This window comes from Rhea pennata, chromosome 4, assembly GCF_028389875.1.
Source record: "Rhea pennata isolate bPtePen1 chromosome 4, bPtePen1.pri, whole genome shotgun sequence".
In the NCBI taxonomy this organism is placed as follows: Eukaryota; Metazoa; Chordata; class Aves; order Rheiformes; family Rheidae; genus Rhea; species Rhea pennata.
Window position 1 is genome coordinate 70999826 of NC_084666.1, and position 27800 is coordinate 71027625.

General features: G+C 41.4%; 1 protein-coding gene across 5 annotated transcripts in view; it reads left to right on the top strand.

Annotated features, from left to right (window-relative positions):
* The first annotated feature begins 18490 nt into the window (after positions 1–18490).
* FAM13A (family with sequence similarity 13 member A) overlaps positions 18491–27800 on the top strand; it is a 134326-nt gene continuing 125016 nt past the window's right edge. For 4 of the 5 annotated variants that reach the window (XM_062574215.1, XM_062574214.1, XM_062574216.1 and 1 more), the window contains exons 1-3: positions 18494–18520; positions 21105–21294; positions 24176–24385. In XM_062574215.1, the coding sequence (XP_062430199.1) occupies positions 18494–18520; positions 21105–21294; positions 24176–24385 (427 nt within the window). Of the gene's footprint in view, positions 18521–21104; positions 21295–24175; positions 24386–27800 lie in introns of all 5 variants that reach the window. The other variant, XM_062574218.1, reaches the window with a different exon arrangement.

Genomic DNA, 27800 nt, shown 5'->3' on the forward strand with positions numbered 1-27800 from the left:
AATCAGTCTGGTTGCCTAGGGTAAGGCTCTGGGTCAGACACACAATAAGAAGAATGAAAACTGTCCGCCTAGTGTGGTAAATTACACAGGGGCTCTCTAGAGAAAAATGGTATGTGATCATGTCGTTAAGGGCTGTATGATGATGCATGTGCCTTTGGGGGCAAGTTAAACTGTACAGAGAGCCCTTACTAGAGCTCCTCCTCACTTCTGAGCATTTGGCTCTGCAGATTAAGCAGCGTTCTTTTGCTGCTGGGTTGAGGACATTGTATAAACTTATGCCACGAGAAAGTCAGTAAACGACAGCAGTTTAAAGATCTCTTCAACGAAAAGGTTAATGAAGAATCCAATAGAAAAATACACAAGTCTCTGTACTAAAAGATTAAATAGCTTCACAGCTAACATCAAACAGGAGAAAAAAGTCCAAATGTTTACAGGGCAGTTAGGACTATGTCTGAATATTGGTTATGAAGCTGAAATAAAAGTTGAGAGCGCTGGGATAAATTGGCGTTGCTCATTTGACTTTACAGAGCTGTGGTGATTTGTATGAGGTAGAGATGTGGTTTCTCTTACAGTGAGACTTGTATAGACCAACAGCACAAATCAGCCATGCCTAGCTATGAATTTCTCATCCCACCAGTTTTTGGGTTTTCCTCAGTACAGCACCTCTTGATTCACAGCAAGAGGCCTTCTGTATTTATTTAGTATTTCCTAGTGGCTTTGGGATTTTTTTTTTCCAGAGGTATCTAAAAGTGTGAACCTCACATCAGACAGTTTGATGCTGGAAATTCACCTACTGTCTGCTCCATGGCGTGATCATTGCTGTCTGAGCAAAATGGGCTGGCTGTGCCTGCCACTCCAACCGTTCACCCAGTGGCAAAGGCAAAGTGTGAGTCCGTGGGCAAGCTGCACCCTTCTCGGTAATTTCCGTGAAGGGGAAGCTTCACTTTTGTTGCATGCGATAGCTGTGGAAAAGATTGTACCCATCTCCTCTGTGAGCAGAGAGACGAAATAGTTGCAAACCTCGAGAACGAAAGAGCACCTTGGAAAGTCACCTCTTTGCAAGCATGCTGTCAACTGCACAGTGCCCCAGCCCTGATAAACATGAAGTAAGACAAAGGCAACCAGGAAAGTTTCTAAGCTTCAATAATTACATGCTCTGCACTGCCGAATCATGGCAAAACACTGCCAATCCAGTATCTTAGAGGCTCACATGTGATTTCTTCCTCTATTTTTGCATCCACTTTAATTAGAAAGGAAGGCTTTTTGTGTATGTGGAACCTAGTCTTTGAGATGCTTTACTTGTCTGCTCTGTTGTCAGTTAGCAGTTATACAGATATCTGGGGAAGCTACATGCTTATTAGATGGAGAGGTTCACCACCCAAAGTACTGCTGCTGAGCAGCCCTGAGGAGCTGGCTGAGGATTCGGAAGGAGTCAGTGTCCTGGCTCGGAGTGCAAGCAGCAAGCCATAGTGCACTTCACAAGAATGTGTTTTGGGAAGGCAAGTGCACATGTTTAAATAGAAAGGGCCAAGCCACTTTCTGTCATTAAGCAATATAGCTCCACTGCATTGACTTTTTTTAGTTGAGGAGGGCCTCATAGCTAAATCTGCAGAGATATCACTTAATGAATGGTTGTACTAAATGTTTCTACATAGAATTTCTCCCCAGAAATTGTAAACATAAATTAAGACTTGGGAAAGAAAAATGTCTGTTTGCTTCCCTGCCTCTTAGGTGCGAGAGGCTTCTGTTTACTTAAATTGGAGTAATAATCTGATGGGGCAGCAGAGATGCTGCAGATGAGCGTATTAATTCCCAGGAAGGTCAGAGTTCCTATTTGTACTAGTCAATTAATTGGGTAACCTGTGATTTGACTCTGCTAAAACATTGACAAGTGCTTGTGGAGTATTTCAGCATTGCCAATCACTGCTGAAGCGCTCGGGCATTCACTGTAGCAACAGGAGGCAATTTTACCATTGAGTAATTCCCAGACTTGACAAGATATCGCCTCCGCTGCCCCCTGTGCTGCACCTCCCTTTCCTCACTGTCTGTGCACACAGCACATCTTTCAGCTCGGTGCCTTTCTTCTGCCCCCCTACTGCTGTTTTGCCAAGCAGTTATTCACAAATGCATTTAATTGGCATTCTCCTGGCAGGCATTAGCCCTCTTGCCATTAATTTGGCTAGCCATGAATCAGAGTGACGTTAAGCGAGGTGTCCCCCCCCCCCGCAGCCCTAAGCTGGCAGAGGCAGCCCCAGCACCCCCTCCTCGAAAGAGGGTTTACTCTCCTGACTTGATGCTGTAGCGGGTTTCTATCCATTGCCAAACTCTGGAAAAAAGCAATTGCCTGCAAAGACCAGCCTGATTTCTCCAAGGCAAACTCTAGCCCCTTCTCCATACACCTGGAGAAGTAAAACGGTCTTCAAACCACTAGTAATGACCAGTAAAATTTCTCTGAGAGTCTCTGTGCTGTCTGTAAAGCAGGATCATTTCTCCATACCATTCTGGGGGGGGGGGGGAGGGGGGAGAGAGAGAAAGTTGGTTATGGGAGGAGAGAGGGAGAGAATACAGAGCCAGTTGGGGAAACCTATGAGGTGGATAGATGAGAAGGACATGAGCCGTTATATGCTGAGTTCTTTAATCCATCAGGGAAAAGATTATTAGCAAGCACATTTAGCAGGCAGCAGGCCATGGAGACCTATCAAGAGGACCCCATTTATGCTTTTTTTTTCTTCTGAACTCTGACCATGCTTAAAAGCACTGAGTGGGACAGGGCCCAAGGAGCTGAGTGCACAGTCATGAGTATTGCTCGTAAGTGCCTCAGCTCTAGGCTGGTTAATGCATACCTCTGCACACGCTGCTGACTTTTTGGTATTGGCTTAGCATTTAGCATTTACAGTGCCAGAGCTGTTGTATATACATCTGTGGGGTACTTGAATTCATGCTTGAGACAAGCCCTGGACCTGAGCTCTTTAGAGAGCCTAAACTCACAGAATCACAGAGTAGTGGAGTTTGGAAGAGACCTCTGGAGATCATCTACTGCAGCCCCCCTGCTCAAGCAGGGTCACCTAGAGCACGTTGGACAGGCTCACGTCCAGGCAGGGGTTGAATATCTCTAGGGAAGGAGACTCTCAACCTCTCTGGGCAACCTGTGCCAGTGCGCTCTCACTCTCTCAGTAGTTTTTCCTTATGTTCAGATGGAATTTCCTGTGTTTAAGTTGGTATTTTTCTCCTGTAAATTCCATCACTGTCTTTGAAAATTGGTCTAATATCACCAGAGACAGATGCCCTGTACTAACACAGAGCACTAAGTCGAATATGTCCAACAGAAGGCCATTTGTGTGCCTGTCGCTGAGTACCCAGGGGTTTGCAGTGTGTTGAGTGGGCAGCAGTAGCCAGAACCCAGCCAGGGGTGGCCATTGGTTTGGGTGTGCACAGGGCATACTCTCTCCGCACTGTTTATGCCCTTAGCCACAAATGAAGCACATGGAGGCAGCACAGTGATCACATCCTCACTGGAAGGATATTGCAGGACCAGTCTATACCTCCACTGTACGGTGGGGATTATGCTGCTTACCCATCAAGGTGAATATGTTAAGATCTAGTTGAAGAAAGTGGGCTTTGTAGTTGTGGTGCCATAGGGCAGCGATTGTGTTTCATCTAAGGTCAGCCTATACTACTTCCATTGGCCTCGTATGGTGCCTGTGTGACCTTCAATGTCTATACGGAGCGTGAAATATAAGCAGGATTATCTGTATGTGGAGACTTCCTGGTCTCTGCTGAGGACAGGCAAAGCAAGTGTCAATTCCCACTGCTTTATGTCCCCTTTTATAGGCACGGGGGCTGCAATTCCAAATCATCAGAAGCTGTGTGGGAGAGATACAGTAAAAATGACCTTATAGCTTCTGTGAATGAGCATGGACCACTAAATCAGGTGGCAGCTACAGCAGGAAAGGAAGGCTATGAGGGAAGAAGAAAAGGATAAATGAGAGCAGTCAGTCATGTCTGCATCAGGTCTGCCCATGGCATTTCCATTCAGCCAGGCTCTAACAAGCAGGGACACACTGGAGGAGACTTGCCTCCACTGCCTCTTCCAGAAGCTCTCAGATAAGGAGAATCCTGTTTCTGTTTTCCAAAGGAAGCTCATTGTTCCTGTGTGCGTATGCACATGTGCATGTTTTTTTTAGACTAGCTGGATCTCATATCATATGACAAATACCATATTTGGAGCAATTCCTGAACTGTGGGCAGCATGAAATGATGAATAGAATCTGAATTTTGTGGTTCAGCTCCCTCCCTTCACCTCAATACCCAATGTTTTAAAAAGTTGCATGAAAAAGCCAAGCCAGATTATTTACTAACTCAGGTCTATTGAACTACATTACACTTCTGGGTGGCAAAAATGTGGAAGATTTGTCAAAGGATGCATTTTATCCAGGGAGAAAATTTGTTATTCCAGATGCATGAGATGTACAGAACTCAGTCTGACCCAGAGAATGACTGAACCAGGGGTGGGGATAAGGGGTAGGAAAAAAAATGCTATACTGGATGTGGATAAAACTTTTTTTTTTTTCCTGAAACAACACTTCAGTAATGGAGATAATTGAAAAACAGTAAAAACAGGCCCTTCAACCCTATTTCCTTCTTCTTGGAGTAGGATTACTTTTCAAATAATTACTTGCTTTTCACTGCAGCTTGATGACCTGGAATACCTCCCACTGGTCTGGCATGACCTTTGGTTGATCTGTCAAAAACATGCACAATAATTTATTGAACTGCTCTTCTTTTACCCTTTCCTTCAGCTTTGTTCCTTTAAGAGTTTGCAGGTTACAAAATCCTTTCAGTCAGGTTAAGTGTATAGATTTCTTTGCTGCAGACTTCTCCTCTCCAGCCTGGCCACTGTTGGAGTCAGTAAGGCTCTCTTTCTCGCTGTCCTCTACCCTCAGAGGCAGACCATGGGAAGGAGAGCTCGCAGAAGCTGGATGGACTCTCTGCTTCACTCTCCCAATCATCCTTTATTCGTCTGTCTTACCAAGGGTGTTTGTCTCTGAAGAAACAAGGAGACGAGGTCATTGCCCAAGGGGTTTGCAAGCCCAAACAGACGTTAGCGCTAAGTCACTTGAAAAATTCCCATATGAACTGCTTTTCAATGGAAAACAGCTTCTTGACTAAATGAGCATGTTTGTGGAAAGTGTGTCACATGGAAAATTCCACTTTTGCCAAAAAAAGGGAAAGTCCCAAACTCAAAAATTTTTTATTTGGAAACTCCATTCCCATAAAGAGCTGTGGCTAGGGGCTTCCCCTACAGAGCCTCCCCTTGGACCTGGGACAGGAAGAAATCTGCTGGGTCCCCAGGGCTGGTTCCCTGCTGTTACAGCAGCCCCATCACATAATCCACCTTCCAGGTAGTTAGGTTCCTTGCCTTTACTCCTCCACACAGAAAGTTACTCCAGAACTTTGCTTTTCTGATGGTTTTAAATCTTTTTACTATTTCCTCTCTAAGTTTATTCATGGGCTACATATGCCAGTTTGATTTTTTTTTTCCAGTATTGTTCTATACATTGCAGATTTTTCCTCCCTCTGATGTTTACCTTCATTAACTGTTGTGACAGTAAGAAATCATACTTCTTTTCATTTTGCAATGTCCAACTGGGCGCTCTCCTCCCCATTTCATCTTGTTAGTTCTTTTCTGCACTTACCATACTTCACGTTTTATTCTAAGAAAAAATCTTTTCTTTTTACCAACTTTGCTCAGCTCCAGATTTTTCCTTGGCACTCACCTCCAGGGCAGTAAGCAAGTCTAGTAAAGAAATCTGTAAATCTTGATCAGAATCAGAGTTGCAAAACTTGTCTCTGGCATGTCTCTGAGTTTTGTTTGATTCTAGGGAGCAGAATTTCTGACCTGATCAGTTAATCGATAGTTTTGTGGCAGTTGCTGTTTTGAAGGCCATTTGAGTGGTCTTCAGCTGGGACACTGAGTTTTGCAGTACATTAGCTTGTCAAATGCCATTCACAATCAAAGTGCTAGTTTTACACACTTGATAAATGCCTAAAAAGTTGATAAACTCCTGGGGCAGTGACAACTAAGGGGAGAAGATCTTCCTTCTTATCCTGAGAATATATTTGCAGAGCAGCTGTGTGCGCACAACAGAGGCCTCTAGCTTCACCAGGAAGGAACTGATTAACTGGTTTTTGCTGTCTTTGTGGGCAACGATAAACTCCTACCAGGCTCCATGCTACAAGCATATAATGCTTGCATTAAATCTGACATAATTTTAGGAATCTCTGATCTAAGTTTAAATGCTCTAAAGAGTAGTTTCCATTTTGGGTGCCCATATGGCTTTTGGGCCTCTCTGTTCGTACGAACTTATGCATAAAATGCTTTATCAGTGTTGAACGTGGCTGGCTGTACAACTTGGTACTCAGGGACCCATTTTATTCTACAGCATGGACTTGTAATTTCAACACAACAGCAGAAACCACAAAACACGTGCAAGTTTTATTATAGGCTCAGCCTACGCGTTTCTCTCCCACTGATCATACTTCACTTGGCCGTGCCCTGCAGCAAGGGACATGTGATTTCTGTTGCCTCTTTGGCTTGGCCCTGTGATTCACAGTCTCTTCTGAGGCAACAGCTGCTCGTGACATACCTTTTGTAATGTCCAAAGCCAGAGAAAAGAATTTTTTTCTGACATGCTAATGTAGGCTTATCATCACACTCCACCTTGTGGGGGCCGCTCGCAGGTAGTTTTTCCACCGGAAAGGGACCGGATTGCTTGGATCACAATTTGCCAGCTGTTGCTTCATCTCCAAAGTCACCACGTTCCATCAGGACGGTCAGGGTGACAGGCTGGGTTTTGTGGCTCCCTTCTCCACATTGCAACATCCTCCCCAAGCAAACAAAACAGTTCTGGTTGCTTCAGAGGGTTTTCGGAGTGCTGACTCTGTCAGCAGAATCAGGCAAGTCTGCAAGGATGCTGGGGAATAGCTTCTCTGGTGGGACAGCCTGGACTTCTACATCTGCAGCATGCAAAAGTGCAGTGCACAATGAAAAACAGAAAGCTACCGAAGAGCAGGAAATCTGGAGTGTTAGTGAGCCGCCAGCCCTGCCACCTTGTGCTGCCTTTGCTGTCAGCCATCGCCAGGGCAGGAAGCAGCAGGGACACAGCTGCCAGCTTTACCTGAGAAAGGGTTGCGAAATTAAGCTCTTGCACATCATAAATGCAATTTCTAGGCAAAAAAACTTTGTCTCTTGCATGTAGCTAGTCACTAATGGAGAAATGTTCTTTACATGATATATTGGAAGTATTTCCCTTATCTTCTTTGTGTTGTTAAGAGGCATATAGACCAAAATATGATAGCAAAAGCATTTTTTTACTCTCCAATTTTTCTTCCCCTCCTGTTCATCTCCCTGGGTAGTCTTGGAAACTCCTCCTGTCCTTTCTGACATTTGCTTGAAATGCAGGTTGCTCTCTAAATAGCAGCAGCCCAGACACAAGGGAGTGTGTTGCAACTTCTTCACAAAGTCCAGCCCTGACATGAAAGCTCTGACTCCCTTTTTTGTTAACTTAAGTCTAAATCTTCACTTATGACTAAGGCTACCTTTAAACCAAGGTAGAGCCTGAGCTAACAAGACATTGCTTAATTCACAGCTGGACTCTAGTGAAATCTTGGTCCCTCTAAACCAGGGCTCCTCACCTGTACAGGTCACAGAGGTGTAACCAGACAGAGACACTGGGTTTCTGGGTCAGGAAATTCTTGAGGGTTTTGGAATAAGATCAGCATCTTGTTAATATCCTCAGAGTATATCTCAAGAGCAGTACAAGCTCACACATGCATCATCATGCCCACTCTCTGACTTAAGTCCTACAAGACTTTAAGCATGCTACAGTCGTGCCTGTTTTGCCTGGATGTGCCTGGCTTTAAAAATGAGCATAAGCTTCATTTTATATCAAGCAGCATTTTTAGGGCGATGTAGTTTTTTGCACCTTACGGTGGTAATGCCATTCTCTGTCCTTGTAGGGCTGCTGATCTTAGCAGGCCAGTTGCTAACGTTGACCCTCAAGGGCTGAGGAGAGAAGGAGGGGCAGACATTGTTTATCCCAGCATGGGCTGCTAGTGAAGTATTATTATCCTGCTGCAGGCTTGTTGCATTATTTGATGCTCTAATCTGTTCCTGCCTTCATATTTCTATCACTACTTTTGCTCCTTGGTTCTTTATACAATGTCCCAGCAGCTGGTGCAGGGTAAAAAGCACACAACTCTCTGTAATGCTTGAGACATGAGATACTGCATTTCCCTGCTCTGGGGAGGCATGACCACCTATATCACCTGGTGCAATTACTAACCACTCTGAAATCATAGCTGTCATTGCTGCTCTCCTGGAGGTGAAACAAATTCATGCCACGGAGTGTTAAAATGTGTATGCTGGAACTGAGACACCCAGAAACAAAAGGTATGTTCAGACCGCTGAGGCAGCAGTGTGCCTATGACTGTGCCTGTGGAAGTCCTTGGCTGGCTTCTTGATTTTTCTTCAGCCCCGTCTGAGATTTGCCTTCCCCAATAGACAAGTACATTTAAAGATCTGTCTTAGAGATCAGACTTGGGGGGAGGATAAATAAAAATAAAAAATAAAAGGAGAGAACTTTGGCAAAAGCAAGTGAAAAAAAGTATATGACTGGCAGACAGATAAGAGTTTCCTCAAAAGCCAAGGACAGAAGAAAGATGAGGACAGCTAAGTAGCCTACATCCAAAATAATGTTGGATGCTTTTGATGTTACTATGCTCTAGGCAAATGTGACATAACGTAATCACCAGTGCTAGTTCTCAGCATCACCTCTAATAACTAGTAACCGTCTTAAGAGAGAGTTAGAGAGCATGTGTAAGAACATTATAATGAGAATATTTGTGTGGCCAGACCAGCAGGCTGAAGACAAGAAGGCTTTGTTATGCAAACGTATAGCACTAGCCTCTCAGGGAAGTGCCTTCTGGAAAATACAGACCAATTCCCTTTTCTAACGTTCACAGCAATCCACACCTCTCACCTCCTGTTTTCCTTGTAGGCTTAATCCAGTGTCAGCAGAGTCTATGAAATTAATAGGTTTTAGATCAGGTCTCTCTTGCAGAGACAGGATTGAGAAGAGGGTGTTGTTCCTATGGTGCTGTGAATAGTTTTCCCAGATCAGCTGGGACCGTGCTGGTGTAGACACACTTCCTGTATCATTCTGGGAAAAGCCTTTGGCATGCAATTTTGTTGAGATTTTGGAAACAAGTTGTTCTGTTTTTCTTTGGACTCTTCTTTCCTGATACAGCCATGGGAGCTTACCCACTGTTGTTACTGTGGCGGGAGAACTGGAGACAGAGGACCTGGTGAGATTACAAACACTGTGTCACAACAGATTACCCAGCCCATAGGACATGTCTTATGCATTCCTGTTGGCTGGTTGTCACATCATGATCACCCTTGTACATGAAGTCTAAATTTGTTGTTGCTTTGCAACTATTTCCTTTGCCGGAAAATGGAGAGGTAAGCAGCAGTTTAGTTCCAGGTGCACCAAACCGATCTGTGCTCCAAACGTTGGACACACTGCCTGACATTTTGCAGCACGAGTGCATTGGTGTGATGTTCAATAAGTGCTGCAATGGTCTTGTATAGATACACTGATCTTAGCACAGAAGGATTTGGTGGTACACATCAAGTTCGTTGGCTAGATTTGCTTGTGAGAAAACTGAAACAAAGTTGCCTTGATGGTAGTTGATGAAATAACGTTGTTACTATGTTAGTGCTTTGTTCCCTCATTCTGCCCGGCAGGCTGTTTAGAAAGGATAGGCAAATATTATTCTCAATTCCACCTTTTGCATTTTGAACAATCCCTGTAAAAATGAGACACCAAACAGAGTTTTGATTTGACACATTACTTCTCATAGAGGTTTGAAAATACAGCTTAATGTGTGCCCTGCTTCCTTGCATAAGACCAATGAAGTATGCCATCTCTGTGCACTAATTGGCCAGGATAAACTCGTACCCTTTATTCAAAATTCTGTATCAAGACAACACTTTTTTGATTGTTTTCTGACAGTGAACAAGCCTTGAGAAAGACCAGACTTGATGGGAGATAGGAAGTCTACCAGAACACCGACAGCAGAATGGTAGAACTACAAAACTGCAATGCACTCTTGAGTATTTTCCTCTTGATTAAGTTATTCATCAGTATAGGGAAATACATCAACTTTGCCTTTTGTGTAGGAAGGACAAGATAAAGGGTGTAGTTAAATGAAGAAGAAGCAGTGAATTTGGCCTTGCTTCAAAGCTTTCATGGAATTGCTTATAAAGCACTTACGGTCTATAAATTCCACCACTGGAAATTGTTTCTCTTCATACAGTGATATCATTGTCCAGGTGTAGACATGGTCAGCACTGCTCTTGGCTACTTTGGAATAGGAAAGTGTGAAAAAAGTTGCCTGATGGAAACACTGAAATAGTATTATTCTTGTTTGGAAGCAGGATTTGCTCATTCAGGCTGGCAGGTTACCTGAAGCGGGCAGTCAAATGAAGTCCAGAGGTTTCTTATTGTTGATTTACTCCTGTGGTATAAATGGGATGTGTAAGGAACTGTATTGTGAATGGTTGGAGTTATTTCTGGTAATAAACCAGAAATAATAAACACTTCTGAACAAGTGCAGCTCTATTTGTGCAGTTTGGCATATCCAGCTGCCATATTTTGGCATATGAAAAATATGAAAAATATGGCCATATTTTTTCAGGGACATCAGAGCAGGTGCTGTAATAATACCGTATGAGTTGATCAAGGATGAAGTGGACTTCCTGTATCTAGATGAACACGTTTTTCCACATCACTTAGGTAATTAGGGGCACTATTTCTGACAGACCTTGACCAAACATCTGCATAAATTTGGCAAACTTGCAGAAGCACTGAACATGAAAACTCTTTAGAGCTGCTTATTTCATGACACAAGATCCTTTATCTGAGCCTATGCTTACTCCTTCTATGGAGATGACAAAGCCACGGTATTTCACAGCTGTTTGATGAAAATCCAATTACTGGTAAATATGGTTGAACTGCCATAGAAGACCTTCACAACGAATGAAGACAGAGGTTCCTTAAAATTGTATCAGTTAGTCAGTTATGTATTTTTATGTTTCATTGGTTGTGTATGTATTTACATGACTGAAATACTGCTTTAATTTCTCTGTAGAGAAAATGAATTAGTCAAAATCCGAATACTGTAAACCCTGTGTATGAAAAGGCCTCTTCCCCTGCAGAAATGAATTGCCATGGTCATTTTCCACTTAGGAACTCCATTTTGTAGCCATTATTTGAAGTGTGCATGCTGGCAAGACACATTCATTCATAAACAGCAGCTGGTTGTCTGTTTTGTTATTATTTAGGCATGCTTGGATCTAAAACAATTCCATTTCTTAGCTTTGTTGAAGTTAAAACACCTCCATGATGTGATGAGCCATATACCTTTTGAGCTCATTGCAACTTCATGTCAAACTTAAAACCACTGCAGAAGCGGTAAGAGACAATCTCCTCTCTGAAAAACATATATCATTTTAGGTCACTGAGTGGAGGTTAAATATCCTCCTTTCAATCAGTTAAATCAATTCTAGACTTATATGAGCTGCTTTATTTTCTGTTTTCAACTTCAAGAGGCGGCATACCCCCACAACCGCTCCATCCAGTGGCCAAGGTGAGCAACCCAGGCTAAACCCTGTCTGGGACAGTTCCTTATCCCACAGATCTCGTGTTTAAAGGATGTTTAAATGATAGAGCTCTGCCGAGGATCTTTTTGCTGTCTTGCTAAAATAATAATTTCTTGTTATCAGCAAGAAACTCAGGAAGGGAGATATCACAAGGGAGATAAGCTGGAATGAGTAACTAGCGTCATTTCATAACGTGCCTATGGGCAGTCCCTAATAGCTTTTGGCTGGAATTTTATGCAATGTATTTTTTTTTTTTTTTTTTTTTTTAATATATATATTTCTGTAATGAATCCTCCCATTCCTGTTAGCTAAAGGCAAATGGTTAACACACTCAGCCATTCATTTGGTCAGCATTTTCATAGGTCTTACCCCCACCTATGTGCCTACAAAGGGCTAAAAGTGGTCATGGGCACTTAGCAGTCCATTCTGCATCATCCATGCTGTGAGGTCTTGCCTCCATACATCCTGCCTTCTCCAGTTTGTAACCACTGATATCTTTGTTAATGGCTTTAATCGCTCCTGTAAGTCTGCTCCAGGATTTGTAAAATTATTCAAGGTTCAAGAACAACAACTTAGTTCTTACACTATGATCATAACTTAAATACCAGATTTCTCCTTTACCCTCCACTGTCTCAGAGAAAGTCAAAATTCGTCCTGTTGTTTTTGTGGGATTTGCAGTGGAAATGAATCATAGAACAAAACCATGCATCTTCCTCCAGGGAAACAGTTATCAAAATCTCTTTTTTCCCCTCCCTCCTATGATGCACAGTAAATTTCTGCATTTCTCAGTTTGGACAATGAAATAAGTTCACCAATGTCTGTTGCAACCTAAAAACGAGGTAATTTCTTCATTTTCTTGTTTTCACACAGAAGGAAAAGGCAAAATTGTGTATTTGTTATTAAAAACAACAACAACAACAAGGCATTTACATTAGTTTTAGATATTGTAAAGGTTTATTTTGTTTACAAGAACAACATTAGGGGAAAGTCATTCTTAATTTGACTCACAAATCCAGTATATTTTGATCTAGGAAGTGTTATTAAAGACATATGCTCATGTTAGCAAGTGAAGATATGTTGAAAGATGATTAAACAGGAGTGTGGTGGATAAGCAGTGTTTTGCCAGGCTACTCAGAGAATGTTATTTTTCCTTTAATTTTTGCCCGTGTGCATGACAAGGCAAGTCACAGGCACAGACACCAGCTGACAGCGTCACCAACCTCTGCCGAATGTTCTTTTTTCATTATTATTATTGAACACAGAGGCACGTACTTCAAAACCTGTGGTTGAAAAATCCTTTCTCATGATGAACTGGGAAGCGGATAGGTGTGGATTTTTTTCTTTTTTTTTTTCCTTCAAATTTTGCTCCTGAATTTTGACCTCTTCCAAAACAAACAAACAAACAAACAAACAAAAAAAACAAAAACAAAAAACGAAGCCCAAGCCCTGGGACGACCTGCTGACGCTGCGATAGCGGCCGCCAGGGGGCGCCGCCACGCGAGGAGTAACGCGAGCGCGGCGCGCGCGCTGCCGTTAACGGCCGCGGCGCGCGGCTCTGTCACTATGGGACGGAGGGACTGCACTCGCCCTCTCTTCAGTTTGCGTAAAAATCTGGTGGAGACATGGCTGGGTGGGTGAAGGGACTCAAATTTGTATTTATTCTGTTGCTGAAGCTGGGCTTCATTCTCTGGAGGAGCCAGTGCCGGCTGGTGCAAACAGCTGGCTGTGGCCACGGGTGGGTTGCTTTGTCTGTGGAAACAGCCCTCACCCGTGGCATGATCCCCAGAGGGGACAGCCCTTGGGGACCCCACTGTGCACCCCTACCCAGGTCAGTGCCATGTGGGGCCCCTGATGTTAAGCAGAGTCAGTGTAAGTCGCCTTTCTGGCCTGGGCTGTGCACACCCCTCCCTGCTGCAGGGAAGGGGAAAAGGCACGTGTCCCATACACCATCCTCAGCAGTTGATAATGAGGCTGATTACCTCACCCCAACTCGGGTCAGGATGGCAAGGAGTGAAAATGAACACCAACAGCTGTAGGTCTGGCCTGTGCTTGCACTGCTGCCATTGCAAGGAGGAAGGTAGCCTTTGGCAGGCAGGCAGGTAAGGTGGGTTTTTGTGGGGTGTGACCTTTCAAAACCACCCCTGCTGAATTTCACAGAGCCCGTCTGCCACAGGTCTGGGGGAAGTGGCTGCCTTCATGGGCTCTCAGACCTATGGTTGCACCTAGCTTTTCTAGGTGATTTGGCTCTTTCCCCTAATGGTTCTTGCTTAAGAGTTGTATTTCCAGGAAGGCAGTTAGGCTGCAGGGTAACTTGCACTGTATTTAGGTGGGAATTGTGCAATGTGCTTCATCCTTCTGGTCCCCTGCATTCTTTTACAGCTACCTTAATTTTGGTATGACTTCAAACAGGTACAGTGATTTGTCCAGGCAAGACTCCTTGCTGTGATATGGTTTCAGTTGGGGGGGGGGGGAGAGGAGGTGGGAGGTGGATACAATTCTTTTATGTTGAAGTAGTCATCTCTTACTATGACAAAAGGTGAGTGTAACAGCCTCAGTGTTTTTGTGCTTTTTCATATTTTGTTTTGGTGGTTGTGATACTGAATGAGACCAGTATATCCAGATAATGTTACCAGCATTTTATAGGTGTACGTTTTCAGTGTGTTTTGGTCCTATGGCAGATTTGCTGTTTGTGATACATGTGATCTGTGTGACAGCTGTTGTAAACGATGGTAGCAAATCTCAAAGAAACAGCTGAAAATTTTTGTTCATTTGCTTCTTTTCTGCCATGACCCTTGCAGTTTAGCCTATGTTAATGTGTTACAAACCTGGAGCTAGTGTGGTAGTAGCAGCACTCTTGTTATTGGCGTTGTATTACTGTTTTAAAAACTTATCTTTCTCTTGATTGTAACATAAACTGTGGTAATTCTGCAATGGTAGTTTTCCTGTGCAAAAGATCAATGTTTTGATCACCAAATCCTCAGATGCCAAACAATTTTGCACTGACATGTTTAATTTTGACACTTATGCAGCTTTACCTAATTACATACTATTTTTAATAATTTGTAAGTATGTCTCCATTATTTATGTCTCCATTTCATTGATTTGGTAGCTGGTAACCCAGCTGCTTAGGTGTACGTTAGTTTTGTGCATGGTTATTTCATATCTATCTGATTTTGCTTAGTTCTTTATCCTTAAAGTTAATATGTTATTGAGCCAAACCATTTAATAATACTTCACATGGCTTTCTTGAGAAGAACAATATGCTTTTTCTTTTTTTTCTTTTTTTTTTCTTTTTTTTTTTTTTTTTGAGAAAAGCTTTCTTATTGCTGCAGTGTAGCTGAGAAGTTCTAGTTAGTTATATGGTAGTAAGGGAACTTGTCAAACAAATGTTGGTCTGGAAATTTCCAGCTGCTTCTGCATACTTTTCAGTTTGTCTCCTTCTCTCACCTGTAACTGCCAGCTCTTACACAGTGCCAATTGCTTGAGTATGTCCCACTACATCTTTATGCACGCCCTTGGCAAGGGCACTGAGCATACACCTCTGTACCCTTCAGGCTTCTCCAATTGGGCTAGCCATGGGAGGATGGAGTTACATTCAAGGACGCTAGAGCTGCCTGTAGTCATTTCTTTCACAGCGACTTGCTTTTGTGCAGGCTGTTGTGAAATAAGTACAGAATTCTGATGTTGCGGTGGAAACGATGAATAATAGGTTAAGGCAACATATTGTATAGTAGAGATAATGGGGTTTATTCATGGCAGTGGCACGAGGAAATTGCTTTGAACTTCTAACGCTATCCCAGCTTTTTTACTCTCTGGGAATGTTGTGTCAACACTTGAGGTTAAAATTCTTATTTATGAACAAGTAGGAATGAAAATATGGATTTTTTTTCTTTGCTTTATTCATTGCATGGTTTTCTAGCCTGCGCTTTGCAGTGTTTTTACATGAGCTTCTATCTATTACATGGAATTGGATATTAGATAATGTAGGTCTTTATCTCAGCCAGCCAAAGTATTCTCTTGACCCCCTTTAAAAGGTAGGTATTTTAAAAAGCTGTTAACCATTTCTTGCACACAGATGGTAACAATATGGTTGAGAACTATAGGAAACATCTGTGTTGGCTTGTAAACACCTGTGTGACTGAAGCTAGGTAGGAATGATATGTAAACTGGCAGCTCTCACAGGCTTTCATTTGTCTCTAGCAACACACTTGCTCTGATTTGAGCCCTCCTGGCTCTAGACACATTTATGATAGCTGCATAAATATTCCCCATGTAGTTGTGCTGTCCATGCAGTATAAAATGCCTTGGAGGTAAAGAACAGAGGATACAGCAAAAGGTAATGGGAAAACACAGAATTTTCCTGGTGGAACTTAGAATTTTTGCTTGCATGTATGACTCTGACATGTGGTGGTTTGATGTGGCACTTGAGCCAGATGACATGAAACAGCGTGATAGGAGTCTTATACAGTTTTTTTGTTGTTGGGTTTTGGGGGACTTTTGCTTCTTAGTGGTAAGCATTGACTATTCACTTTTTTTCCTTCCGTCCGTCCGTCCGCTTTTGTAAGCTGCTTACAGCAAAACAGTGAAGGTTTCCTAGGCAGGGAGCATCTTACAGTCAAATACCTCAGCATGTTTTACCCCATTTCTGTGGTACCAGAAGTAGTAGTGCTCCCCATGTAATGCACCTTTCTTATCATCACAGTCATTGTGAAAGCTTGTGGCTCAGTGAGAGGAGTGGAAGTGGAGAGAGATCAGGATATGTAGAAACACACCTCTGTGGCAAGGGTAGAAGGTACAGGAAAGAATATGCTTATTTCTAAGCTGATGTTAAGGAGTTCAGGTGATGAGTTCAGGTGATGTTAGTGTGCCCCATACAAGTGAGGCAGGGATTGCATGGCACTGAGAAGGAAATGTTAGGAGGGGACAAAGGCATTTAGGAAGTTCCAGTACGCAGGCCTTCAGTTCCCTTAAGACTTTAAATGAGTACAGAAATTTGTTTATATGGCATATTTGTAGTTTTTATGCCCTATTTTCCCAAATATTTCAGTGACTTAATGGAAGTGTGGATTTTCTGACTCAGGTACATAGTATCCTTCAGCTGTGGTAGCAAAAAAAAACTTGTGTGCTTCAACCAGAGTGGCTCCATTTTACAAACCAGCACTGCTGCCTGTGGTGCTTTTATTTCTGGTCTTGTATTTTATAGAATGAAAATGTACATTCTGTTTCTGTAGCTACTTTTATGAAAGCTTAATGTTGTGGCTGCTGTTCACTATGGATTTGTGTCTGAACTCTTCACCCCCAAGTCTCCAGAGAATATCGGTTTCTCATAATTCACTGTCCAGATTAGTCTGAAGCATGTCATTGGGTTTTACTGTGAAACTGCAATTAGGACTAAGAAGAACTGAGCTCTCTGATTTATGTGAAAAGCACATTAGTGGCTTACAGTAAGAGGGAGATGGAGTAGAAAGATGTTACATCAACTCACCTTGCAAGTCCCATAGCGTACTTGAAAGGGAACTAAGAAACATTAGGGCTGTAAACTCACAAAGTGGGAAAGTAGTAGTTTTGGATTAGGCTGGCTGAAGTGTGCTTAGGGGAAACCAGAAAGTGAGTATGAAAGAAACTTTGATCACAATACTCTGTATAAAAGAAATCATGAATGAAAATTAAAATCTGCATGTGTTGTTTTTCCTTTTGATGAATAGCTCAGTCCCTCCTCATCTGCTTCCAGAAGAACGTTCCTTTTGCTCCTTTTTTCTCTAGCTGGATGGGCTTTCTTTTTGTTGTACCTGATGCATGTATTTCTGAGAGGCAGACTTTCCAAAGACCTTAGCTTCCTTTTGGATGTTAAGGCCCTGATTTGGAAAAACAGCTCTGGACAGAAGAATGCTTGCATCTGAGAACGTGAAGAAACAAGCCTATATGTATGAGCTTTTCCGCTAGAAAAAGGGTTGGATTTGAAGCACTGTAACTGCACGGTGCTCTTTAGAAACTTGCTTTAAATTTTTAGTACAAACTCTGCTTCCAGCCTGAGGTGACAGGGAGTGCGGCACTAGGGAAATCCTTGTTTCTCTTCCTAGTGCTGGCATGTAGACTCTTGAAGATCATGAGTGCTGGCAGTCACTAGTGATTTTTTTTTTCTTACACCTTCTTTTTGCTTTAGCCACTCTGACCTTTCTGTAATTTCACACTAGATGGAAAACCACGGGGTTCCTATGTTTATACCATTTAACACTTCTAAAATTCAGGCCAAAGATTGTACTATGTTCTGTGCTCTACCCAGACACTTTTGACTGCATTATTAGATTCTTTGGTGGTGAATAATGTGTTTTGCATGGCAGATTTAGTTCTACACTGTGCTGGTAAAGCCTGTAACTTTGTGTTACTTTGAAGTGTGGACACGGTCGTGATTTTCAGTATACACGTTCTCTGTTAGTGCAAAGGCTAGGTAACTTCAGTCCACGGGGGAAAAGGTTTTGTGGCAACTTCCTAGTAGGGGCTCAGTTTCTCAGTTGCTGGAAGTTTAAGAAGTGGAAGGGCTGCTCTTCCCGGCTGCCCCGGGCGCAGCTGCGGGGGGCGCGGGCACGGCGCGAAGCCCGCCTCGCCTCGCACAGCCGCTCGCCCGCAGGCTTCTCGCGCGGGCCGCGCCGCCGGCCGCGGAGGGGAGGCAGGCGGCTCCCGGGGGCAGGCCTCGCTCCCGGGGGCGGGCCAGGCTTCTCGCGGGGGGGTCCTCGCCCGGCGGAGGCGGGCGTCCGCGGCGCGGCGAGCATGGGGGCCGGGGCGCTGGCCGTCCGCGTGAGTAGGGGCCGCGGTGGGGCCTGCGGGCGGCGCGGCGGGGGCGGGGAGGGGAGGGGAAGGGAAGGGAGAGGAGCGACTGCCGGCTACCCGGGCGCGGCTGCCCCGGCGCGGCGGCGTGCCTGCGTGCAGGGCGGGTAGCTGGCCGCTGCCTTCTTCCCGCCGGGGCAGGCTGCGTGGGGCTTTTCTTTCTTTCTTTCTTTTTCTTTGGGTTCTCCTCGACTCTGCCATCTCCTATTTTTCTTCATCTAAGCGTTTTCTTTCGCTCATATCAGCCCTTGCCATCTTGAGGAAGTGTTTAGGAAAGGCGAAGTTCAGAAAGGCAATGGGGGGCTTTTCTTAGCTGGTGGTACATAGTGCCGTAGATGGGTGCTATGCATATTTCTGCAGCATTTATTTATTTATTTTTACAACTCCCAGTGCTGCTGTTTTTTGCTCTTTATGGCTGGTCATTCAGAGATAATGAAGTTACTTTTCTAAGTCTTGGTTATCAGAAGCTATTCCAATAATACCTTCTATATAAGATCATATAAACTCTACTCTTTGTTTTAGAGCTATCTTGAGGGGATGATCTCATTTTGGTCAGAGGTGCATTTTAGATAACTATGCATAAACTTTTGTTTCTAGTTAAAGTACCATTTCTAGTTTCTGAAACAAGTTTGGCAACTTTCTATTCCTGTGAAATGACAGGATATGGGATAATTCTCCATATAATTCAGTGATTTTTTTTTTTTTTTTTTTTTTTTTTTTTGAATACTAGATTGGAAATGTCCTGGAAACCTACAACCTGGCAACATTGCAAACCTAATTTCAGACCTTAGTTAGAAAAGTTGTCTGGGCATCAGGACTGTTCAGAAACTGCTTAAAGAATATTTGCTGTACTTTGACTTTAGCCAATACTACCTGACTTTTGTCTTGACAGGTAGCTGCCTGAAGCAAAAACCACATATTATTCATTTAATCCTGAATAGGGATATTTCTTTGAAACAATATTTTAATAAGTAAAATTTGAGTTCAAACACTGACTTCAGTTACTGTTTATCATAAATATTTATAAGATACTTACTATAATGCTGTTTTTGGTAACGTATCACACTGCTGTTTCACAAATAATAAAACGTATTTACAACATTTGTACAAACAACATTATTCATAAAGGTCAGATAAGTGTTGCTTAGGATGTAGGACTGTAGAACATACATGTCCTTCAAGTAGTTGTATTTAGTGGGAAAGATGCAACAGAGTAAGTGAAATGAACTGCCAATTCTTTGCTTTATATCTGAAAGAAGGACAGTCAGGCTTAATAGCAGCACCAAGGCAGATGGTATTCTTGTTCTGGTTTGTAAGCAACATCTTGCAAATGAAGCAATTTCAAGTGTTTGTTTAAAATAACAGAAAAGGTGTGCACCTTGCTAAAATCTGTCTGTATACAGTCAAGTGCTGAAAATCTAGGCAAGAATCAAAGGACTTCCGTGTGTTATGAGTAGAGAATATTGTTACTTACAGTAAGGTTCCCACTACCTGTTTGTTAATAAAATACTGCAGGAATCAGCTGATGTTTAAGAAGCCCACAAGTGTGATACTTGCAGAGTAGGTTGAAGAACATGGTTATCAGTGGCCCTTGATTCTGTCAGTGTTGTGCTAGAAAAATGGGGGAACTCATCAACCAAAAAACTCTTGAATGAGGTTTACTGGATTATCTTCTGTGTATCTGTATTAGTGAAATGCTTAGGTGTGTATGAACATCAGGATTATGGTGGATTATGCTACTGCTCTATCTTGACTTGTCTTCCCAAACACACCATACTATATGTAGATATAGATTTGTGCTTTGAGAAATTAATCATTTGATGTTATTTCCTTGGGTTTTACTGAGTATGTTGTCATGTGCTCTCTATCACTACAAATCAAAACTTGTGAGATTGTCTACATTTGGATGTTTTACTGTAAGGAGAAGTTATGGGATGAATGTGTTTCATTTTACTGTGGTGTGGATTTTCCTTTTCCTTTGTTATGTAAGGTTAGAAAGAGAGTAAATTATAACATCTATGTAACTAAGTTTCAGACTTAGCTGATACTGACTGTAACATCAAATCATCCACATAAGACCATCTCACCTAACAGTGGCCAAAATGAATCACTAGGAAATAGTATTTAAAATATGTAATGAGCCTTCCTCAAACTGCTCTTTCAGACAGTAATAGGCATCTGAGGGATGTCCTGAGCTGAAGGTGGTGTTCTGTATTTTTCTGCTATGTATTTGTCTAGTTGCTTTTGTAACTCATGTGAATTGAGTATAGTCTGTTGCGAACTCCAGTTACTGGTTACTCTACTGCTGCTGCTTGCATATAGCAGTATGTCTGTTTGTCTGAACTCTAGACAGAGTACTGTTTACATTCTTTTCCTTTTTGTTACTCTTGTAGTTTTTGCTCTGCTCATTTATATTTTCCTGTTTCACAGAGATTTTCCCGTAGACTAGAAAGAAGTAAGACCAAAACCTTATTCTAAAGTATAAAAGCCAGTTTTGATGGATATGCTCCTATCATAAATATCTAATTCCACTTTTTTCATATGCTCCTTTAAGCAAAGCAAATCGGCTGTGAGATTGAAAGAAGATATGAAAAAGATAGCTGCACTTCCACTGACCAAGCAGAGGGAAGCAACCTGTCCAAAAGTGTTTGGTGTGAGTCTTCTGGAACTCCAGCAGCAGGGACTGAGCAAGAACGGCATCCCAATTGTTGTGTGGAATATAGTCGAGTACCTAACCCAGCACGGTAAGCTTAATGTGGTCATTTTTACTTAGTAGTACTGTTTATGTAAAGCTCTTCAGAGGGAGAGATCCTAGCTTATTTGTGAAACAGAGGTTGAATAAAGTTACAGCACTAGCCACATGCAGAGAATGTTGTATGTGGTTTGTTTCTTTTTTCTTTTTTTTTTTTTCCTGCCTTGATGCTGAAGTTATCATGTAATAGGATGTTTGTAAGGGTAAGCACTGTGTTATAAAGCAGCACATTTCATTCTATTCTATTCTATGAAATAAGCTGTTCAGTTAGCATATGGAATGTATATTTTGTGTAACTTTGTCAAATTCTATTTGCAAAACATTGAACAGTTTCTGATGATCAGGAGGTATAAATATCTCTAAGGAGATACTCTTGTGTACACACATGCCATCTGTGTTAGGAATGCATGTTTTTACAGGTTTTTGGTAAGATTCAGTTCTAGGAGGTAGGTCTCCAATTCTTAGCTCTTTTTTTTTTTTTTGCATTCATTTAGTAAGCTTTAGACCCTTTTGATGAAATGCATCATTTTGAAGAAATTTAGAGCACTGTTGGTGTGCAAATATACACTGTAGCAGTTGTTGAGCTATGGAAAAGATTTTGAGGAGGTAATTTCTTCTTAAGAAGCTGCATCTGTTTCTACCCTTAGATTTTTCTTCTGGCTACTCAGTAATGATAATCCAATTGCGGAGTCTTAGATTCCACATATGTGTCTTGTCAGACCATAGAAGGTGCTAAATGCAAGCATGGCTTGAAAGTTAGTTTGGATTAAGGTACAGTGCAAATTCAAAACATGGTCCTGCCTTTTCCTTTATCAGTCCTTGTGTGACCACTTGCTCCACAGCAAGAGCATCTTTGATTTACTTAAACTCACTTTCAGAGTGGTCTCTACTAGAACAATAAAAGAGTAAGGATGGGGAGAAAAATATGCATTGTTAAACTTTAATCAAAACCAGAAACTGGCAAGCACTCCTGATTGTGCACAGCCCACAGTTTGAAATGTTCCCTAAAATGATCTGAATCTCAAGCGACCATTTTGCAAATAGGAACTAAACAAATTAAGTCTTCTGCTTTCCTGCAAGATTAACTGGACTTGTAAATGCCAAGGTGATTATCCAGCTCTGATAAAGATGTAATCCATCTTTTTTCAAAAGTGCAAGCAAGATCTCAAAGATACCATCTTACATGAGATCTTGAAACAGACATTCTTTGCTTGCCTAGGGTTTATTCTCTGAATTAATATTTTCCCAGTTAACTTCACCAGGAGGAGGCACAGTTTCCTGCCAAACATGATTACTGTTTTTTTGGTAGTGGTTGACAATTCCTGTTCCACAAAGATGCATTAACAGACCTTGAAGGCTTTTTTTTTTTTTTTTTTTTTTTTTTTTTTTTTTTTTTTTAACACAGACCATTTCAGAGCCTCACTTCTTGCTCCTGGCGAACTGACTATTTGAAAAATGTGAGCTGACTATTGGTCAGCTACATCCTTGAACTAAGTTTCTGTGAAGCTGCCAACTTTTCTAATGTATTGCTGAAGTCAAATTTTCCTCTACTGAATTTAGTAATATCCCATTACTTTTTCTAGTATTTTCTAGTCCCTCTTATTTCCATAAGTGATTGTTGGGGGAAGGTCAAGCAAATTTTATCTATATGAGGAATATGTTCTTTGCCCAACTCGTGCTGCATGAATGAAAATCATTACTGAGATGCAGTGGTTTTTATCACCCCACAGATGGCAGTACAGCATGTCACATATGAATGATTCTCTTGTGAGAGAGCAAGAACACAAACAAGCAAAGATCTATAAGCAGTATCTTGAAAGTTTGTCCATTTTTCCTGCAGCTGTATCAGTTTGTCTAGTCCAGTAAAAGATACTATTTTTCCTACAAACTCTGCTGCTTCAATATTGATTTCTTGGACCAGAAATGTTTTGCCAAACTGCTATTTAGTGACATTCACTGTGATCTAATGAAAACCATGCATTGTACACTTTGACTTTCTTAATATTATGATTCTAAAGAAGAATAAGCAACTCTATGGATATGGTATTAAAAAATGCAAATTTTCTTGTTAGGAAAGGGTTTTAGAAGGTTTCAATTTATTGACTTCAGCCTTATGTAGTTGTTCTCCTGAAGCTTATGAATCTCATCACATGCCTGGAAAGCGAGGCTTATACAGTGTGATTCATCTGTCTTCCTTCAGTGGAAATCTGTCTTACTGCATCTCCTTCACTGGGTGTGGGGTGTCTGGCCTGAAGTGATTGATGTCTTTTCTTTTTCATTGTGAAACACTACGGACTTAATGCTGTCCAAAAAATGCATTTTTTGGTCATTGAGAATTTCTGCAACTGTTGGTTATAGAAACAGTGAAGTTGCAAATTAGAGTTACTGCTGCAGTCACTGTGTATTCAAATGTTTCTGCTTTGTGAAGGTCATAGGTAGGAAGCTAAGATGTGAATAGTGTTTCTCTTTGACAGAGTCCCGCTGAAGGTAATGAGACTGCTTACAAAGGTGAAACTGTGCAACTGTTCTGTGGAATCTGGATCCTCTTATGTTGAAATGTGACCATGCAAAATACTGATTTCTGCATGATGCTAGATATTTTGTAGGTTACAGCAATCTCGCTGAGTTTTCTAGATTCTTACAGGGTATCATACATCTCAGGATCTGATCATTAATATCTGTTAATTATTATAATCCACTTACATGATCAAATGTCTGGGGAAAAATAGGTTTTTGTTCTTTTAACTGTGTTGTATTATTAATGTCCTCTGTTTTATTAATAATACACGAATGTGTATAACACTCACTAGAATATCAGTTTCATCGTATCACTGGGATGTATTAGTCAAGAGCAATCTCTTATATAATTACAGGTATGAGCCAGGAAGGCCTTTTCAGGGTAAACGGCAGCACAAAAATGGTGGAACAGTTGCGACTGCAATATGAGCGTGGAGAAGAGGTGGAACTTGTTAAAGATGGTGATGTATACTCAGCAGCCAGTCTGCTGAAATTATTTTTGAGAGAGTTGCCAGATGGGATTATCACCTCTGCCTTACATCCCAGGTTCATTCAGCTTTACCAGGGTAAGTAAGAGGTAAAGATCTCCATCCTTCTTTGTACTTTTTCTGGAGAATTATATGCAGAGAGAGCACAACTCTTAATTGAGTCATAGGAAGTACTGTTCTTTACTTGTGTTGTTCTCCACTTCCTTTAACATTAGCCCTCATGTGCTCTGAGAATGCTCACAGATGTGCGATTCTGACAATCTTGGTAGAAATCACAATGGTGTTACAAGAGATAGAAATTTTTATTTTTGTGTTTGGTAAAATCTGGACTGTATAGGTTTTTCTGATCTAGTTATCTGCCAAATACAAGCTGAAATGATCAGTTGTTTTCTTTGAGCAAGCTTTGTAGACTATAACTGCATTCTTTTTAGACAGAGATTTGCTTCTGTTTTGCTAGGGCAGCTTCCGCTAATTTCATTCTAGCGGATCCACTATAATAGTGGGCATAAGTCCACTATTATGAGAATATGTACTGTTTTATATATTTATATTTTATATTTTATTAATATATTTATATATAAATTTATAACAGTTATCAGCTGTTATAATAACTCTAATTGAAGACACTTTGGGCCCAAAGCATGTGTTTGTCTAAATGTCCATTTAGTGTCAAGTGATTGCCCATTGAAATGAGACATTTTGCAAGTAACGGCAGAGTTTTTTCCTTTTATTCCCAGTCATAGAACACAACTTCCCCCAAGCTTTCACCCTCTCAAGAGAAGAATCTCCTTAAGAAATAACATTGCTTCTTGTCTAGAAAGTTGAGCAACTGAGATTTGCACAACTATCTGTCAAATGATTTGTTGTCTAGTCCAGCTATTGTTATGCAGAATGAGTGATGATTGCCCCTATTCCTCAAACTTAATGTTTAGTGGCAGCTCTTTTCTCTTGCTGCTGGAGGTTGATGCCTCTTCTGACTGTTCCTCTAAGAAGAGGCAGAGTGAGTGAGTAAATGATGTCGTCTTCACTGTAAAGCAGGCAAATGTGATGCACTCAGAGGAGGAACGTGCAGTGTGACACACATCCCCAGTGGATCGTATGCAAAGTTCTTACACTCTTGTTCTTTTTACTTTCTGGCATTTTTCTTGCCTACAGGGAAGGGGAAATTTAGCTGTTACCTTAAGGAGGGAGAACACAGCCCTGAGTATCTCTTCATTGTTTCCTGTTTGGGGCTGTACTTTCTCTTGAAGGTGCACTGGAAAAGCATTCTGTGCCTTCCTTGAGTGTACGCATTGTAGCTGTAACAAGGCCTTATATGGGTTGTGTAAAAATCACTTTCTTGTTGTGAAGGTTGTTTGAGGTCCAGGAAAAGGGCAGTAGAAGTGTTGAGTAGGAAGGTACCATTTTTCCAGAAAGTCCTTTTTTTCTAATCCTGGCTGTGCTTTCTCTTTTTTTCTTTATTTCATCAGATCGGACTCATGAGCTATATTTAGCAAACTCTATTCTTTCTCTTAAGTCAAAAACAAAAACAAAAAAAACCCCAAACACTTAAAACATTAAGTCCCACCTTCCCTGTTCTATGTCCCTCTCCCCACAAAGGTCATGTTGGTGTGTTTGCACCAGCAGGTACTTATGTGCTTTACGAGCAGTGCTGGCTTGTTCTTGGAAAGCTTCATTCACTTCTGGTAATCTTAATTTGTTTGCTGTAGGAAATGGAGAGTTCCTCTGGTGCTTTGTATGGACATGAGCTATGTATCCTTACCTAGCAGATTTACCTAAGCTTTCCTGTTTTTTCTCTTTCTTTCTTTCTTTCTTTTTCTTTTTCTTTTTTTTTTTCAGAAGTATAGCTTAAAACCTTATTCTGTAAAAGACAGTAAAACTGAGAGAGTGTTGAAGTGCCTTTATATTTATTTATATTGCACAATGAGTTATAGTTATAGTCCCATTACAATTTTAATTAGGAAACAAAAATCACGTTTAAAAAATGCTAGATTGTTTGCTATGGCAAAGGAGATGCTTTTAATAACATTTGAAGAAAACCAGAGGTCTCTTTATTTTTCCAAGCCCTAGACAATATAGCATAAATAACTTGCTCTGAAAGGCACTGATGGCTTTCACAGAGCTCAGATTAGCTTGAGTGGTAGATGGTCCTATGTTTACAGTTAAATGATCAACCAGCTGTGCAGGATTAGAGGAATTATCTATTCACTTATCAAAGTATGCACAAGGGTGTCTATTGCAAAATGGTACCTAACAGCAAATGTGCCTGAGTGTTTTTTGCAAACTATAAAGAAAGTAGGTCAAGCTGTTCTTGAGCCAACAGGTTATTAAAAAATAACCTTGAATCTAGAGTCACTTCACTGCACGTCCACAGTGAAGGCTATTACAAGCTTTGTTATAACTGCTGTGTTCCCTTCTGTTGAACCTTTGCGTGGGAAATGGTGTTTTTGTGTTTATATTAGAATTCCTTTGGAAAGTTTTTGGGGATTGGTACCAACAGACTGAAAGCTTGGTTTGAAAATAAAGCAAAAGTGCTGCTGCTTTTTTTTTTTTTTTTTTTTTTTTTAATTGTTGGGGAGCGATTCTTCTAGTTAAAAATAGCTGGACTGAAAAGATTTTTTTTTTTTTTTTTTTTTTTTTAAGGATTACAGATACAGGTAAATTTTTAACTTAGGGTATATTACCAACCCCAAAAATAATCCCCCCTTTTATTAAAAAGAGAAAGCCTGATCCATTTGTACTTCATGAAGTCCATTCAGCTGGCTTGGTGTACTATCCCAATCCTATGCAACAAAATCTGAAACAAGCTCTGCTTTCTTTCCCCAAATAATGATGTGTTGCTGACAGAACAACTGCTGGACTAATTAGTTCCAGAAAACATCACAGAGCATATCCTGAAGGCATTTTGGTGTTTTCTGGTGTTTTCACTCTGTCCTCAGAGAAAGGTAGTGACAGTGGGAGTTGAGGGAGACCTTCCTCAGTAGATAATGTTTATCAGAGACGTGTGTAGTGAACACAGGCAAGGGACGTGCTGATTGTGGCTTCTCTGTTGGCTGTTCTCTGCAAAGCACTTGACAAACAAAACACTGCTCCCTGTACAGAGTCCTGGGGGGAAAAGTGTCCATCACAGTCTGTCCTGTGACAGGGACCTTGCATGGATAAGTACAGCTCTCTGCTCTAGCAGCATGGGCCCTGCTCACAGATCAGTATGACTGAAAGATACTTCTCTAAGAAACATTAGTTGGAAGTGATCAGCAGTTCACATAAACAAGCTCAAACAGGTTGTTTTATTCCTTCTGGCTTTTCATTCTTTCTTTTGTATCATGATCACTACCTCCTAAGACTTTGTACATACCAGGAAGGAACTCTGTATGCACAGCTCTTATCCCCTTTCACAGGTCACTTGCTTTTAGCAAGACAAGTTGTTATTGTATTTTTTTTATTTTTAGCATACAGAAAGCTTTTTCCTTATGTAAATCTCTTTCTCCCCTCT